General features: G+C 43.9%; 1 protein-coding gene across 1 annotated transcript in view; it reads left to right on the forward strand.

Moving 5' to 3' along the window:
- Positions 1–13,083, forward strand: part of LOC147701281 (leucine-rich glioma-inactivated protein 1-like) — a 166,584-nt gene that overhangs the window by 87,031 nt on the left and 66,470 nt on the right. Inside the window, exon 4 of the mRNA XM_086930015.1 lies at positions 6,575–6,646. Coding sequence (XP_086786141.1) covers positions 6,575–6,646 — 72 coding nt within the window. The remainder of the gene's footprint in view (positions 1–6,574; positions 6,647–13,083) is intronic.

Below are 13,083 nucleotides of genomic sequence, written 5' to 3' on the forward strand. Positions count from 1 at the left end.
GGAAGTCAATATTGCAAATTTGAAGTTTGTTTCCTTTTAACAATTAAACTGTTCCCTTAAATGACATCTCTTTATTTTAATTAGCATGATTTCCTTGCTCATCTCCCCTAATATGCTCACTCACCATTGGTGCAACCAGACTGATTGGCAGGCACCAGCCCCAATCAATTATTTACATGATCTGAACAGCTCTCACTGCTTCCCAGTTGGGCATCAAGGCAGAGTCACTACAGAAGCTCACCTAGGTGATTGGTACCTCTAAAACAACATCTCTTAAACGACATGAACTCAAAGGTTTTCTGTAATCGATTTCTGTCCTTTCACGTCTTCTACCCAAATAGAAACCCAGTGCCCCGGTGACACTTCCCAGACTTGGTCCTTGGTAAGCGTGTTGGGAAGGACCTCCCTCAGAACTATCCTCTTCTGATCTTGCCTCCGTTGCCACTTTTGCCTTTTCTGCAGTTTTGTTGCAGGGAAAGTCCTGGGTATGATTGCTCAGTGAACTAATGTGTCCACTTTATGAACCTGTAACCTCATGGTTACAGGTTAAATCCCCCTAGGTCCACTCAGCCTTACCTCCTTCCATGGTCTGGTCAATCAAATGAGTACCATTGAGTTGGGTATCAATAAACATCTGTTCTTCAGCGTCAAGATACCCTTGGGTGAACGTGTGCTTATGAATTTTAGTAGAGTGTGACGAAGAATCGCAGCCCATGCTGAACACACATGGGGCAGTTTCTCCATTAGGGCTGTCGGGCTGCATCCCTCTGAAATTCTGAGACATTTACATATCAACATATTAAATAGAACGATTTATTTAGACGTACAATCGTATCTCTAAGTAAATCAATGTATTTAAGTCTGGGCTGGGCTGTGTGTTTCAGGCTGGCTGTCCCACCTTGCTCTGAAGTAGGAGACGGAAGCCAGGCAGTAAATCAACTTTCGGAACTGTAATGCAGGACGCAGCGCTTTCTGTTTTAAAGCCCTTCATTGCTATTGTGTCTATGGTTGCATGCACACTGTAGGGCAGTGACTCAATTAGCGTCATGGTTTCGGGGCATGGGAGAATTAATCCCTGCGTCATTTCAGAAGTCCGTCATTCAAAAGGCATAGATCCTAACCTTTCGTCATATGTGAGAGTGGATGCAAGCACGTCTGATCCGATGCCTTGTTCTTGGTAATGGTAAGTGTTTGCAAGCTAAAGTTGTGTTATGTATATTGTGCTGAGACCCCTCAGCATGCTAACCTCCCCCACTGTGACACCCCAGGCCCTGACTGCACGTAGCTGGCCCTGTTAGAAGTGGAGTTGCAGCATTTGTTCCACCTCGAAATGGATCCAAATAACGAGCAGGGCTCATTCTTGTTCCCTTGCAAATTTGATCCAAATATCCGAGTCAAGCATGGTGAGAAATATTTGCTTACAGTGGACAGTTCTCTGATACGTGACATTAAAACTGCCCGTGTCTTCATGCCCCTAAGTTAACACTGTTGCCAAAAATAAGGATTGACTAGCACACAGTGAATGTCTAAAACATTGCAGCAATACATTTCAGTGATTTAGGGCCATATGTATCAAGCAAAATTGCGATCGCAAATGCCGAAATTCAAAGAATTTCGGCGTTTGCGATCACAATTTTCTTAGTGGTATGTATGAGGCAAAACTGCGTGCAAAATAAGGAATCGCAAAATTTGTGATTCCTTATTTTGTGATTGCATTTAAGGAATCACAAATTTTGCGATTCCTTAAATGCAATGTAAGAAGCAGTAAAAAAGTGCAATTTGGCTTTAAGGAATCGCAAATGACGACCAACTTCAAGTTGGTGGTAATTTACGATTTCTTTGAAAAATTCACTTTTTTGCATTTTTCAAAGTGCAATGTGAAGTACATACATGCCCTTAGGGCATGTATGTGCACCACATGTGCACCCATGCTTATTTCAGGGGTGCAACAGGGTGTCCTTTTGACACCCTTGCAACCTTGAAATTGCCTTCTCAATTTGCGATTCTCTAATTGCTAATCGCAAATTGAGAATGTCTTCCCATTCATTGCTATGGGCCTCTAGGCCCATAGGAATGAATGGGGACGTATTCCTTAATTGCGAATCGCAATTTGAGTTTCGCAATTAAGGAATATGTAGGATTCGCAATATTTTTTGCAAATCCTACATACATAGCATTTTCCAATTCTCAAATAGCGATTCGCAAAAAAATCGCTATTTGAGAATCGCAAATGAGTATTTTGACACATATGGCCCTTAGTTTCCTCTATATTTCTCGTACTTTACTTAATCTTGCACTCCCCAAGAGTTAGCTATTTTATAATGTTATTGTTTATCTTTATTTTTTTCTGTGCATACTTTGAGGCTTGAGCCATGCCAGGTGTTTATGAGGGGCTTTGATTGAGCGCACAGGCACTAAGGCTGAATCCAAACAAAGTGTGTGTCAGTGGGTTGGCCTCTCTTCAGAGCACACAGAACAATGTTTATGTATTCCATTTGCAACTGGAATTCTGTGGATGTGTGTGTAAAGTGGTACACAGATGTCAAAATATTTGCAAGGCAAAAGTAAGAGAAAATAAAGTTCTTACATTTGGGGGAGTGCAGTGTATGCTTGGGGCAGTGAAGTGACAGAGATGCAAGGAAGCGAATTCAGGGAAGAGTGAAAGGAAGATGTTGAAGAGTAAAGAAAGGTGATTGAAGATGTGCAGATGGATAAGATATGCAGAGAAAAGAGGATACATATCTAACTTAAAGCACACATAACTGTAGGCCAAAACACCTTCCACAAGCTTCCATGCTATTTCATTCACAGACTCACTATTTCAGAAATTAAAAATTGTCAATGTTAATTATTTATAACAAAACATTGTTGTTACTCATTTATTATAAACAGCTAACACCCATTCACAAAGCCAATCGCAGTGAAAGGTTTTAGGGGATTTCGTTGTCATGCCATTTATCTGAATACAATTACATCTCTGAGAGAATCCAGTAAACCAAAAAACTGGACGGTTGGCACACTATGGGAATCACAGAAATGTTTTTGACATGTTCCTCTATAGAGATCTCCTACTTTTATCATCTCACTTAAAGACCTTATTTCTATATGACTGGTTGCAGCCAGTAGCTGTGGGTGCTTCTCGAAGCCTGGTGGGTAAAGCATTTTTTCCAAAGTTAATGCTGCATGCAGTTCAAGACAGTGGGCAAGCATACATTTTACGCTGTACAATTTACACATTACATTAACTGCTCAACATATAAATGCAGTAAGATATGGGGAAGTTTTTAATTTGTTTTATATTTCAAGACTGTACTTTCCCACTGCTTTATAAGCCTTGCTTTATCACTACATTCATTTGCTTTGAAGTGTTCCATTTGGAACTCTTATTTCAATTCTTTCTCGGGAGAGGGACCCACCCTGGAACCCAGGTTGGTCCATTAAACATGTTCATGTTGCTCGCTTTATAAAAGTCATGCCTAATGTTTATGCCTTACCACTTTCAAATGTCACCAGCCGCCACTGGAACACACCTTCATGTTGACTGCCTCAGCACTTCCTCAGGAGGTTCATTGCACCTGTCCAATAACTGTCACCTTCTCCATAACAATGTCACATATGAGGGAAGAATAGATGTGACATACCATTGAGTCATGGGCCGGCACTGACCTGGGGAAAGTGGATGTGGTCTCTAGGGTGTGGAGTGGGCTTCCCCAATGAGCAGGCTGATTCACTGTCCACAAACTACGTACCATCCAAAGGCCAAATTAGTGTTGAAGTGCTTTGTGTTTGGGGATTTTTGTATTCACTTAAAGAGAAGGCCACTTGTAGTCCGACTTCCTGTCGGCCATTTTAGACAGATGCTTCTCTAGTAGAAAAACCTCAACAGAGCAAATTCAGATGGCCTTAAACAGCTACCGCCTTTTATGGGTAATGACCATGTAAGGAAAAGGCCTGTGTGCATAGAAACAGGCGACTGTTGTACAGAGCAGTATGAGCATTTCTGACAGACTGCCAGGAGCCTGGAGGAGAACTATTCACATTTCTGTGCGCCTGTTGTGACTAACAGCTCCAGCCAATACAGGGGCATATTATCTAGGAAGTGGCGGTGAGAGGAGTTAACCTCCTTGGCTTAATGCCTCTCATCGCCACTTCGGAAGCGCCAGGCTACGCCTTATTCTTGAGGATATGGTGCAGCCTGGTGTTTCCCCCTGTGATGGCGCTAAGTCTCACAACTTAACGCCAATGCAGGCACCCTTATACTCATGCAAGGGTGTCTGCAAGCAGGGAGGTGTGTTTATGTACAGGAAGGCGTCCCTTCCTGCACATAAACAAACCTAAAATGGCATTTTGTAATTTACAAGTGTGCTGCTTCATGCAGCACACATGTAAGTTACAAAATGTCATTTAAAAAAAGGTTTGTTTATTTACAGGAAGGGACACCCTCCTGTACATAAGCAAACCTTGGCATTTAGCTTTTTCCATGTGTGCTGCACAAGGCAGCACACATGGAAAAAGCAAAAACAAGGAGAAATGAAGCATTTCTCCTCATTTGGCCACCTTAAGACCAGGATTTTCTTTGACTTAAGTTTGGCGCCGCCACCTATTATCGCCTCTCTTGATAATAGGTGGCAGTGTCTTAGTGAATGGGTGTTGCGGTGGAACGCCCACTGTAACACCCAATGCACGCCCCTTTTACGCCAATTTTAGCGTTAAAGGGGCCCTATTACCAAGGCAGCGTTAACCCACTTAACGTGGCTTTTAGCCATGTTATGTGTTTTAACACTGCCTTAGGAATATGGCACTGACCCTATTGCCATCACAACAACACAAAAAGTGACGTTGTGGTGGTGATGGGGGCTTGGTAATGTGCCCCACAGTCTTTTAAAGGGAATAAAATGTTGAGAACTCTCCCGATTTATCCCTTAACACGCCCATGCTAATTCCAGAGATCCCTCCAGACAAACATAACCATTCTTTGAAAGACAGGAGAACAAATAAATCACACATGGGTACACCTTGGCGTGACTGACACTGCAAAGTACACGAAGATCACACTTTAGAACGACTTCAAAATCTTCTAAACTTCATGAAACTTCACTTGTTGAACAAGATCACTCTTCCACTCAAAGTGAGTGCTTGCAGAGCTATTTTCTGAAAAAGTTATTTTGCTGTTTTCACGCTTGTGCTTTTTTACAAACCACACAAACTTTGCAAAACGTGTATCACACATTTGAGCTACAGAACAATAAATACGCGGGTTAATGGATTGAAGTTCTGTTAGATGAATAGTTGGAGTGAAGTTCATAAGACTTATAATGAAACAAACACATCAAAGTTTTAGGGTTAAGGTAGGGTTTAGGGTAAATATTATGTCTAGGGTAGAGGCAAGCTTACAGATGTGTCAAAATCCAGGTCAGGGTTAAGGTGATTGTACAATAAAAGCATTATTTTTTTAGCGGGATCTAGTTTTAAAACTTACAGTTACAGCTGTTTCTGTGCATTTATTGTAATGCACATTTTTTGATTTAACAATTTTGTCCTCTGTGTTGACCAAACACAATCCAAGTTATTTCTTCAACGTCTTGTTTCAAACCGATTTGCTTTCATCTATCGATCTTAATGAATACTTGGAGTCGGGTAACCAGAACTATCTGGAGATTTACTGAGGCAGATTTACAAGCCCCTTGCGCTGCAAGTACGTCACTTTTTGTGACGCAGTGGCAGCACATTTCACCGCCCCATATTTACACGTGCGTGACTTTTCATGTCCTTGTAAATACGGCCCCCTTACACGCAGCACTGTGTGTGAAAGGGGCGTTCCATGGGAGTTGCTGTGGGTGTTCTCAAGCAACACCCATGGAACCAGACACATTTCCACATTTACGAGGATTCGTAAACCAGGAAATGCGTCAGTATGCTACGCCCGTATCGAGGTGCAATGAGGAGAAATGTTTTAATTTCTCCTCATTTTTTTCCTCTTTCAACGTGTGCTGCATTCTACAGCACGCATTGAAAGAGTAAACTGCCTGTATTGATTGTTTTTGTGCAGGAAGGTGCCCCTTCCTGCAAAAAAACTATCTCCCCACGACACAGGCATCCTTGCCCCATGGTGCAAGGGTACCTGCACCGGCGCTTGGCAGTTGTTTGTACGACAGCACAGGAGAGAGCAAAGGAATGCGACATATAATTGTAAATATGTTGCATTCCTGTCCTCTGAAAGTGCCACAGCGTGACACAGCCAAAGGGCTTGTGGTGCCACCCTGAGGCACCTTCTTGTAAATTGACTCCACTGTGTATTATACTGTAATAAAACGTTGATAGAAAGAATGGAAAATAAATGTAACAACACGTGAAGTATATGCCTTTTTTCCAAATGAATTTTATGAATGAACTAAGAAACTCCATAGCGCTGCAATTGAAAGAAGACGTTTTAAACATTTCTGTGTTAGGGCAATTGTTGTCATGGATTTCTGTATGGGTAAAATGAAAAGTTGAGCATAATCAGGCAAATGAGTGTGGATTTTGTCCTTGCTAAGTATCATGATGTATGATCTTGGTGTTATTACCTTTGCAGATTCATCGAAAATAACACTATTAAGTCAATTTCCCGAAAAGCCTTCCGGGGGCTGAAGTCGCTAGTCCACCTGTAAGTAGGTCCTTGCTTTCATTCCTGTCATGGTTTCTTGATCTGTGAAATGAAATGTGTGCCATATGTAGAGCAAAAATCTCCAACCTGCCCCAGGTATTTACATGAGAAGTGGAATAAAGACTTTTCTAAGCAGCTTCTACTATTTACCAACATTGGGATAAGTCTCTGGCATTCATTATGAGTGGACCTATACTGACTGATATGTGTGGTATATCCTTATACCGCACATATCAGAATTATGTCTTACATTCTAGCTCACCCAATACCTACCATGTGTGATAAGAACACACCCCCTTTTTTGGTAGATCAAACCTACCAGAGTTTAAAAGGAGAAAATACTGAGATGTAGATTTTGGTTCAGTAAGTATTAAAATCCACATGGTATGTCCGATTTTAGGAGCAAGACTCATAATAGGTGATTGTAGGAAATTGGGTTACTGGTTGAGGGTAGTGAAACCCTTCTCAAGCAGCAACCACAATTGTCGGAGTGAAACGGAAACAAAGCCCAAATTAGCCTATGCTCAACACATACAAGGCCGTCCACAACTACGGACCAGCATACTTAAAGACAACGCCTCTCCTTCAACGCACCCAAAGGACATCTCCGATCAGTTGACCTCTCTCTGGCCCCTATTCCACACATCTACAAGACCAGAATGGATGGAAAGTCCTCCTACCTCACAGCCAAGGCCTGGAACGACCTCCCCCTCCACCTCTGGAAAGTCTCTACACTGCTCCAGTTCAGGAAGGACCTCAAGACCTGGCTCTTTGGCTGATCCCAGCATTCAAAGAAGCCGACCACCTATCCCCCTAGCGCCTTGAGGCGCTTGTGGTTGAGTAGCTGCGCTTTCCCAACCCTAGTTGATTGATTGATTTGGTAGCTTGGCTCAAAAGCAGTCTGACTCAACTTAGAGGAAATGTGTAAAGTACTTATGCAGTACACAAACAGAAATAAAGTCAAAACACATCACCAGAAAAATACGACACTAGCTTAGATAAATAAAGTACATTTTAATACATATTTGAGACCAAAATGACAAAAATCCAATTTCTAGAATTGGAGATATGCAATTCTAAAGATTTTGGGGAAACAGTGTTTAAAAGCACAAAGCTCCAACTGTGGGCATCAGTTTGCGCCAGACCAAGACAAAGTCACATGTTCAAACGCCACAATCCCCTGAATATTGTAAAATTCTACTACTGAATTTCAAGAGATGATGGGTTATTAAGGTCCTTAACCAAAAACTATGCTAACAGACGCTCTGCAGTCCTGTATCCTTTCCGCCAGATCAATGTATGACTATTTCTCGATAACGGTATTGCCAGGCGGGATCATTTTTCACTTACGAAGACAGTGGTTGGAGGCTACTATTTAGCGTATTGCCTATATCTTCTGTATATTTAAGACTCCAGAGGGGAACCCTGTTTCTTTCTTAAGGGCGGCCAGTCAGCAGCTAGAGTTCCCTCAGGATACTCCTCTGGTTACTCCTTCACTGGAGTTGCATTGCGCCCTGAAGAAGATGTTGACCTGGATTGTGGGTCTATACCAAAACACGCATCGGTGCATCATTAGACCACAAGACACAAGTATTAGGAAAACCAATGGATAATATACTCAATCACCATGGTGGTTAAAAGAAATTATCAGACATATGTAAATAATATCTGAAGATTGTTTAATCTTTCACTTGTACAGCATTCGTGGATTGCTGTTACCTACAGGCGAACAATGTCTTGTGGGTTTATGGTTTCTCTGACATGTGAAAAGGGCTGTCCGTTGAATGAATGTGGTATGAATTGTATGGTTGATGAGCTGAAGTACCAGTAGTGGGGGTGAAGTTATTGTTATCTCTCTGGGTTCAGTTATCATTTCTCTTTATATTGATGGACTTATGTTATGCCCTGTTGTGCAAGATCTAAGCACATAAGATTATATATATGACTATGAAAAATTATATATTTTTTTGATAAAATGTTTCTTATTTTTCTCTCATTACTTTTGTTTTAAGCATTGTTGAAAGTACATGTATATACACCTTGACTCCCAGATGACTTCATCAGCATCTATCAAAATACAGCGAGATATTACGTCAATTGATTGTATCAGGCAGTTTGTTTATGCGTATAATCTTATTACCCTGTTCTTTCTGCCAGATATCTGCTCATTCAGGGGCCGTGTTACGTTTTTGATTAACATGATGGAGCATGGCCCAGATACAGGGCCATAGTTAGGACCCCAATTAGCATTTAATGTACAGGCCCTAGTTACATGTAGGATCGCTTTACTAGGGGCTTACATGTAAATTAAATGTGCCAATTGGATGTAAGAAAGGATAGAGCACAAGCACTTTAGCACTGGTTAGCAGTGATAAAGTGCACAGAGTCAAAATAACCACCAAAAATGGGTTCAGAAAACCGAAGGGTGAAGGCAAAAAACTTTGGGGTAGACCCTGCAGAGAGGGCCAAGTCCAACAGTGATAATAAACGAATCCAGTACATTTCAAATACCTTGGTTTTTACATGTTATCAATGTGATAATTGGTACAAAAGGGGGTGGTGATGGACGAAGCATCTGAATCAATCAAACACTCACACCCAGTCAAAAGATCTGGGTTTAATCCATCACCGTTCTTTAGCCCACTCTGCCACCCCAGTTCAGACATGGCTATATGCAAATCAGTCTGACCCTGTGCCTCATAGGAACAGTCCAGCCCGAACTGCCAAGCCATGTCTTCCCTGGACCGGAAACAAGCTTCCGAGGACCTGTTTCTGGCATTCCAGCCGTCTTCAGCCCGGCTTGCATGAATCCAATGGCAAAGTGAGCAAGGGACTCACGTCTGAGCATACCCTGCCACACTTATGGCGGCCAAAAGCGGTACAAAAGGGGATGGTGATGGACGGAGCACCTGAATCAATCAAACACTCACACCCAGTCAAAAGATCTGGGTTTAATCCATCACCGTTCTTTAGCCCACTCTGCCACCCCAGTTCAGACATGGCTATATGCAAATCAGTCTGACACTGTGCCTCATAGGAACAGTCCAGCCCGAACTGCCAAGCCATGTCTTCCCTGGACCGGAAACAAGCTTCAGAGGACCTGTTTCTTGCATTCCAGCCATCTTCAGCCCGGATTGCTTGAATCCAGTGGCAAAGTGAGCAAGGGACTCACATCTGAGCATACCCTGCCACACTTATGACGGCCAAAAGCGGTACAAAAGGGGGTGGTGATGGACGGAGCATCTGAATCAATCAAACACTCACACCCAGTCAAAAGATCTGGGTTTAATCCATCACCGTTCTTTAGCCCACTGTGCCACCCCAGTTCAGACATGGCTATATGCAAATCAGTCTGACCCTGTGCCTCCTAGGAACAGTCCAGCCCGAACTGCCAAGCCATGTCTTCCCTGGACCGAAAACAAGCTTCCGAGGAAAGGTTTCTGGCATTCCAGCCATCTTCAGCCCGGCTTGCTTGAATCCAGTGGCAAAGTGAGCAAGGGACTCACGTCTGAGCATACCCTGCCACACTTATGGTGGCCAAAAGCGGTACAAAAGGGGGTGGTGATGGACGGAGCATCTGAATCAATCAAACACTCACACCCAGTCAAAAGATCTGGGTTTAATCCATCACCGTTCTTTAGCCCACTCTGCCACCCCAGTTCAGACATGGCTATATGCAAATCAGTCTGACCCTGTGCCTCATAGGAACAGTCCAGCCCGAACTGCCAAGCCATGTCTTCCCTGGACCGGAAACAAGCTTCAGAGGACCTGTTTCTTGCATTCCAGCCATCTTCAGCCCGGATTGCTTGAATCCAGTGGCAAAGTGAGCAAGGGACTCACATCTGAGCATACCCTGCCACACTTATGACGGCCAAAAGCGGTACAAAAGGGGGTGGTGATGGACGGAGCATCTGAATCAATCAAACACTCACACCCAGTCAAAAGATCTGGGTTTAATCCATCACCGTTCTTTAGCCCACTGTGCCACCCCAGTTCAGACATGGCTATATGCAAATCAGTCTGACCCTGTGCCTCCTAGGAACAGTCCAGCCCGAACTGCCAAGCCATGTCTTCCCTGGACCGAAAACAAGCTTCTGAGGAAAGGTTTCTGGCATTCCAGCCATCTTCAGCCCGGCTTGCTTGAATCCAGTGGCAAAGTGAGCAAGGGACTCACGTCTGAGCATACCCTGCCACACTTATGGTGGCCAAAAGCGGTACAAAAGGGGGTGGTGATGGACGGAGCATCTGAATCAATCAAACACTCACACCCAGTCAAAAGATCTGGGTTTAATCCATCACCGTTCTTTAGCCCACTCTGCCACCCCAGTTCAGACATGGCTATATGCAAATCAGTCTGACCCTGTGCCTCATAGGAACAGTCCAGCCCGAACTGCCAAGCCATGTCTTCCCTGGACCGGTCCGGAAACAAGCTTCCGAGGACCGGTTTCTGGCATTCCAGCCATCTTCTGCCCGGCTTGCTTGAATCCAGTGCCAAAGTGAGCAAGGGACTCACGTCTGAGCATACCCTGCACACTTTGCCACTGGATTCAAGCAAGCCGGGCTGAAGACGGCTGGAATGCCAGAAACCGGTCCTCAGAAGCTTGTTTCTGGTCCAGGGAAGACATGGCTTGGCAGTTCGGGCTGGACTGTTCCCATGAGGCACAGGGTCAGACTGATTTGCATATAGCCATGTTCTAACTGGGGTGGCAGAGTGGGCTAAAGAACGGTGATGGATTAAACCCTGATCTTTTGACTGGGTGTGAGTATTTGATTGATTCGGATGCTCCGTCCATCACCACCCCCTTTTGTACCGCTTTTGGCCGCCATAAGTGTAGCAGGGTATGCTCAGACGTGAGTCCCTTGCACACTTTGCCACTGGATTCAAGCAAGCCGGGCTGAAGATGGCTGGAATGCCAGAAACCGGTCCTCGGAAGCTTGTTCCCGGTCCAGGGAAGACATGGCTTGGCAGTTTGGGCTGGACTGTTCCCATGAAGCACAGGGTCAGACTGATTTGCATATAGCCATGTCTGAACTGGGGTGGCAGAGTGGGCTAAAGAACGTTGATGGATTAAACCCAGATCTTTTGACTGGGTGTGAGTATTTGATTGATTCGGATGCTCCGTCCATCACCACCCCCTTTTTTACCGCTTTTGGCCTCCATAAGTGTGGCAGGGTATGCTCAGACGTGAGTCCCTTGCACACTTTGCCACTGGATTCAAGCAAGCAGCGCTGAAGATGGCTGGAATGCCAGAAACCGGTCCTCGGAAGCTTTTTTCCGGTCCAGGGAAGACATGGCTTGGCAGTTCGGGCTGGACTGTTCCCATGAGGCACAGGGTCAGACTGATTTGCATATAGCCATGTCTGAACTTGGGTGGCAGAGTGGGCTAAAGAACAGTGATGGATTAAACCCAGATCTTTTGACTGGGTGTGAGTATTTGATTGATTCGGATGCTCCGTCCCTCACCACCCCCTTTTGTACCGCTTTTTGCCGCCATAAGTGTAGCAGGGTATGCTCAGACGTGAGTCCCTTGCACACTTTGCCACTGGATTCAAGCAAGCCGGGCTGAAGACGGCTGGAATGCCAGAAACCGGTCCTCGGAAGCTTGTTTCCGGTCCAGGGAAGACATGGGTTGGCAGTTCGGGCTGGACTGTTCCCATGAGGCACAGGGTCAGACTGATTTGCAAATAGCCATGTCTGAACTGGGGTGGCAGAGTGGGCTAAAGAACGGTGATGGATTAAACCCAGATCTTTTGACTGGGAGTGAGTATTTGATTGATTCGGATGCTCCGTCCATCACCACCCCCTTTTGTACCATCAATGTGATAATTAACACATCAAAAACAGGCCACTCGCAATGAGAGCTTCAGTGGCAAAAGCAAGTGTTATCTAGGCCACACAAATAAAAACAAATTAAAGGCTTAAGAGGCTACTGATATTCTTGAATACCAAATTGTAAGTTCAGGCACCAAATGGGAATATTTATTTGAACTTTCGAGACCTTTAGTGTAGTTTGGGCCTTTAGGAAGTACTATAAAATTACTAATGAAAAATCTTCATTACATTGAGTACGACTCGTCCTTGGAACAGTTTGTAACATAGGAGGAAGACACACCTTGCTAATAAAAGTTTGTAGATGAATATTTATTTTGATTTAAATGTGAACATGTGGATCTTTTTCCAGAAATCCCAGCATATTGAGGGGTTACTGGACTTACATTGTGTTAATCAGAGCCTCTTACCACTAGGGGCTTAACCTAGATATTGAGCTTAAAATGGAGCAACTTCCCCTCCTCTTTAGCACTTTACCTGTAGGGTAGCAAAGTGAAGAAGTCCAATACTTATTTAGGGAACTGCTGTGGGGTAAGATTCTCAGAAATCAAATCAATGTCCAACCAGTGCTTCTGCTGGCAAACAGATAAAATACTTTAATCTCACA

This window comes from Lissotriton vulgaris, chromosome 7 (genome assembly GCF_964263255.1).
Source record: "Lissotriton vulgaris chromosome 7, aLisVul1.2, whole genome shotgun sequence".
Taxonomy (NCBI): Eukaryota; Metazoa; Chordata; class Amphibia; order Caudata; family Salamandridae; genus Lissotriton; species Lissotriton vulgaris.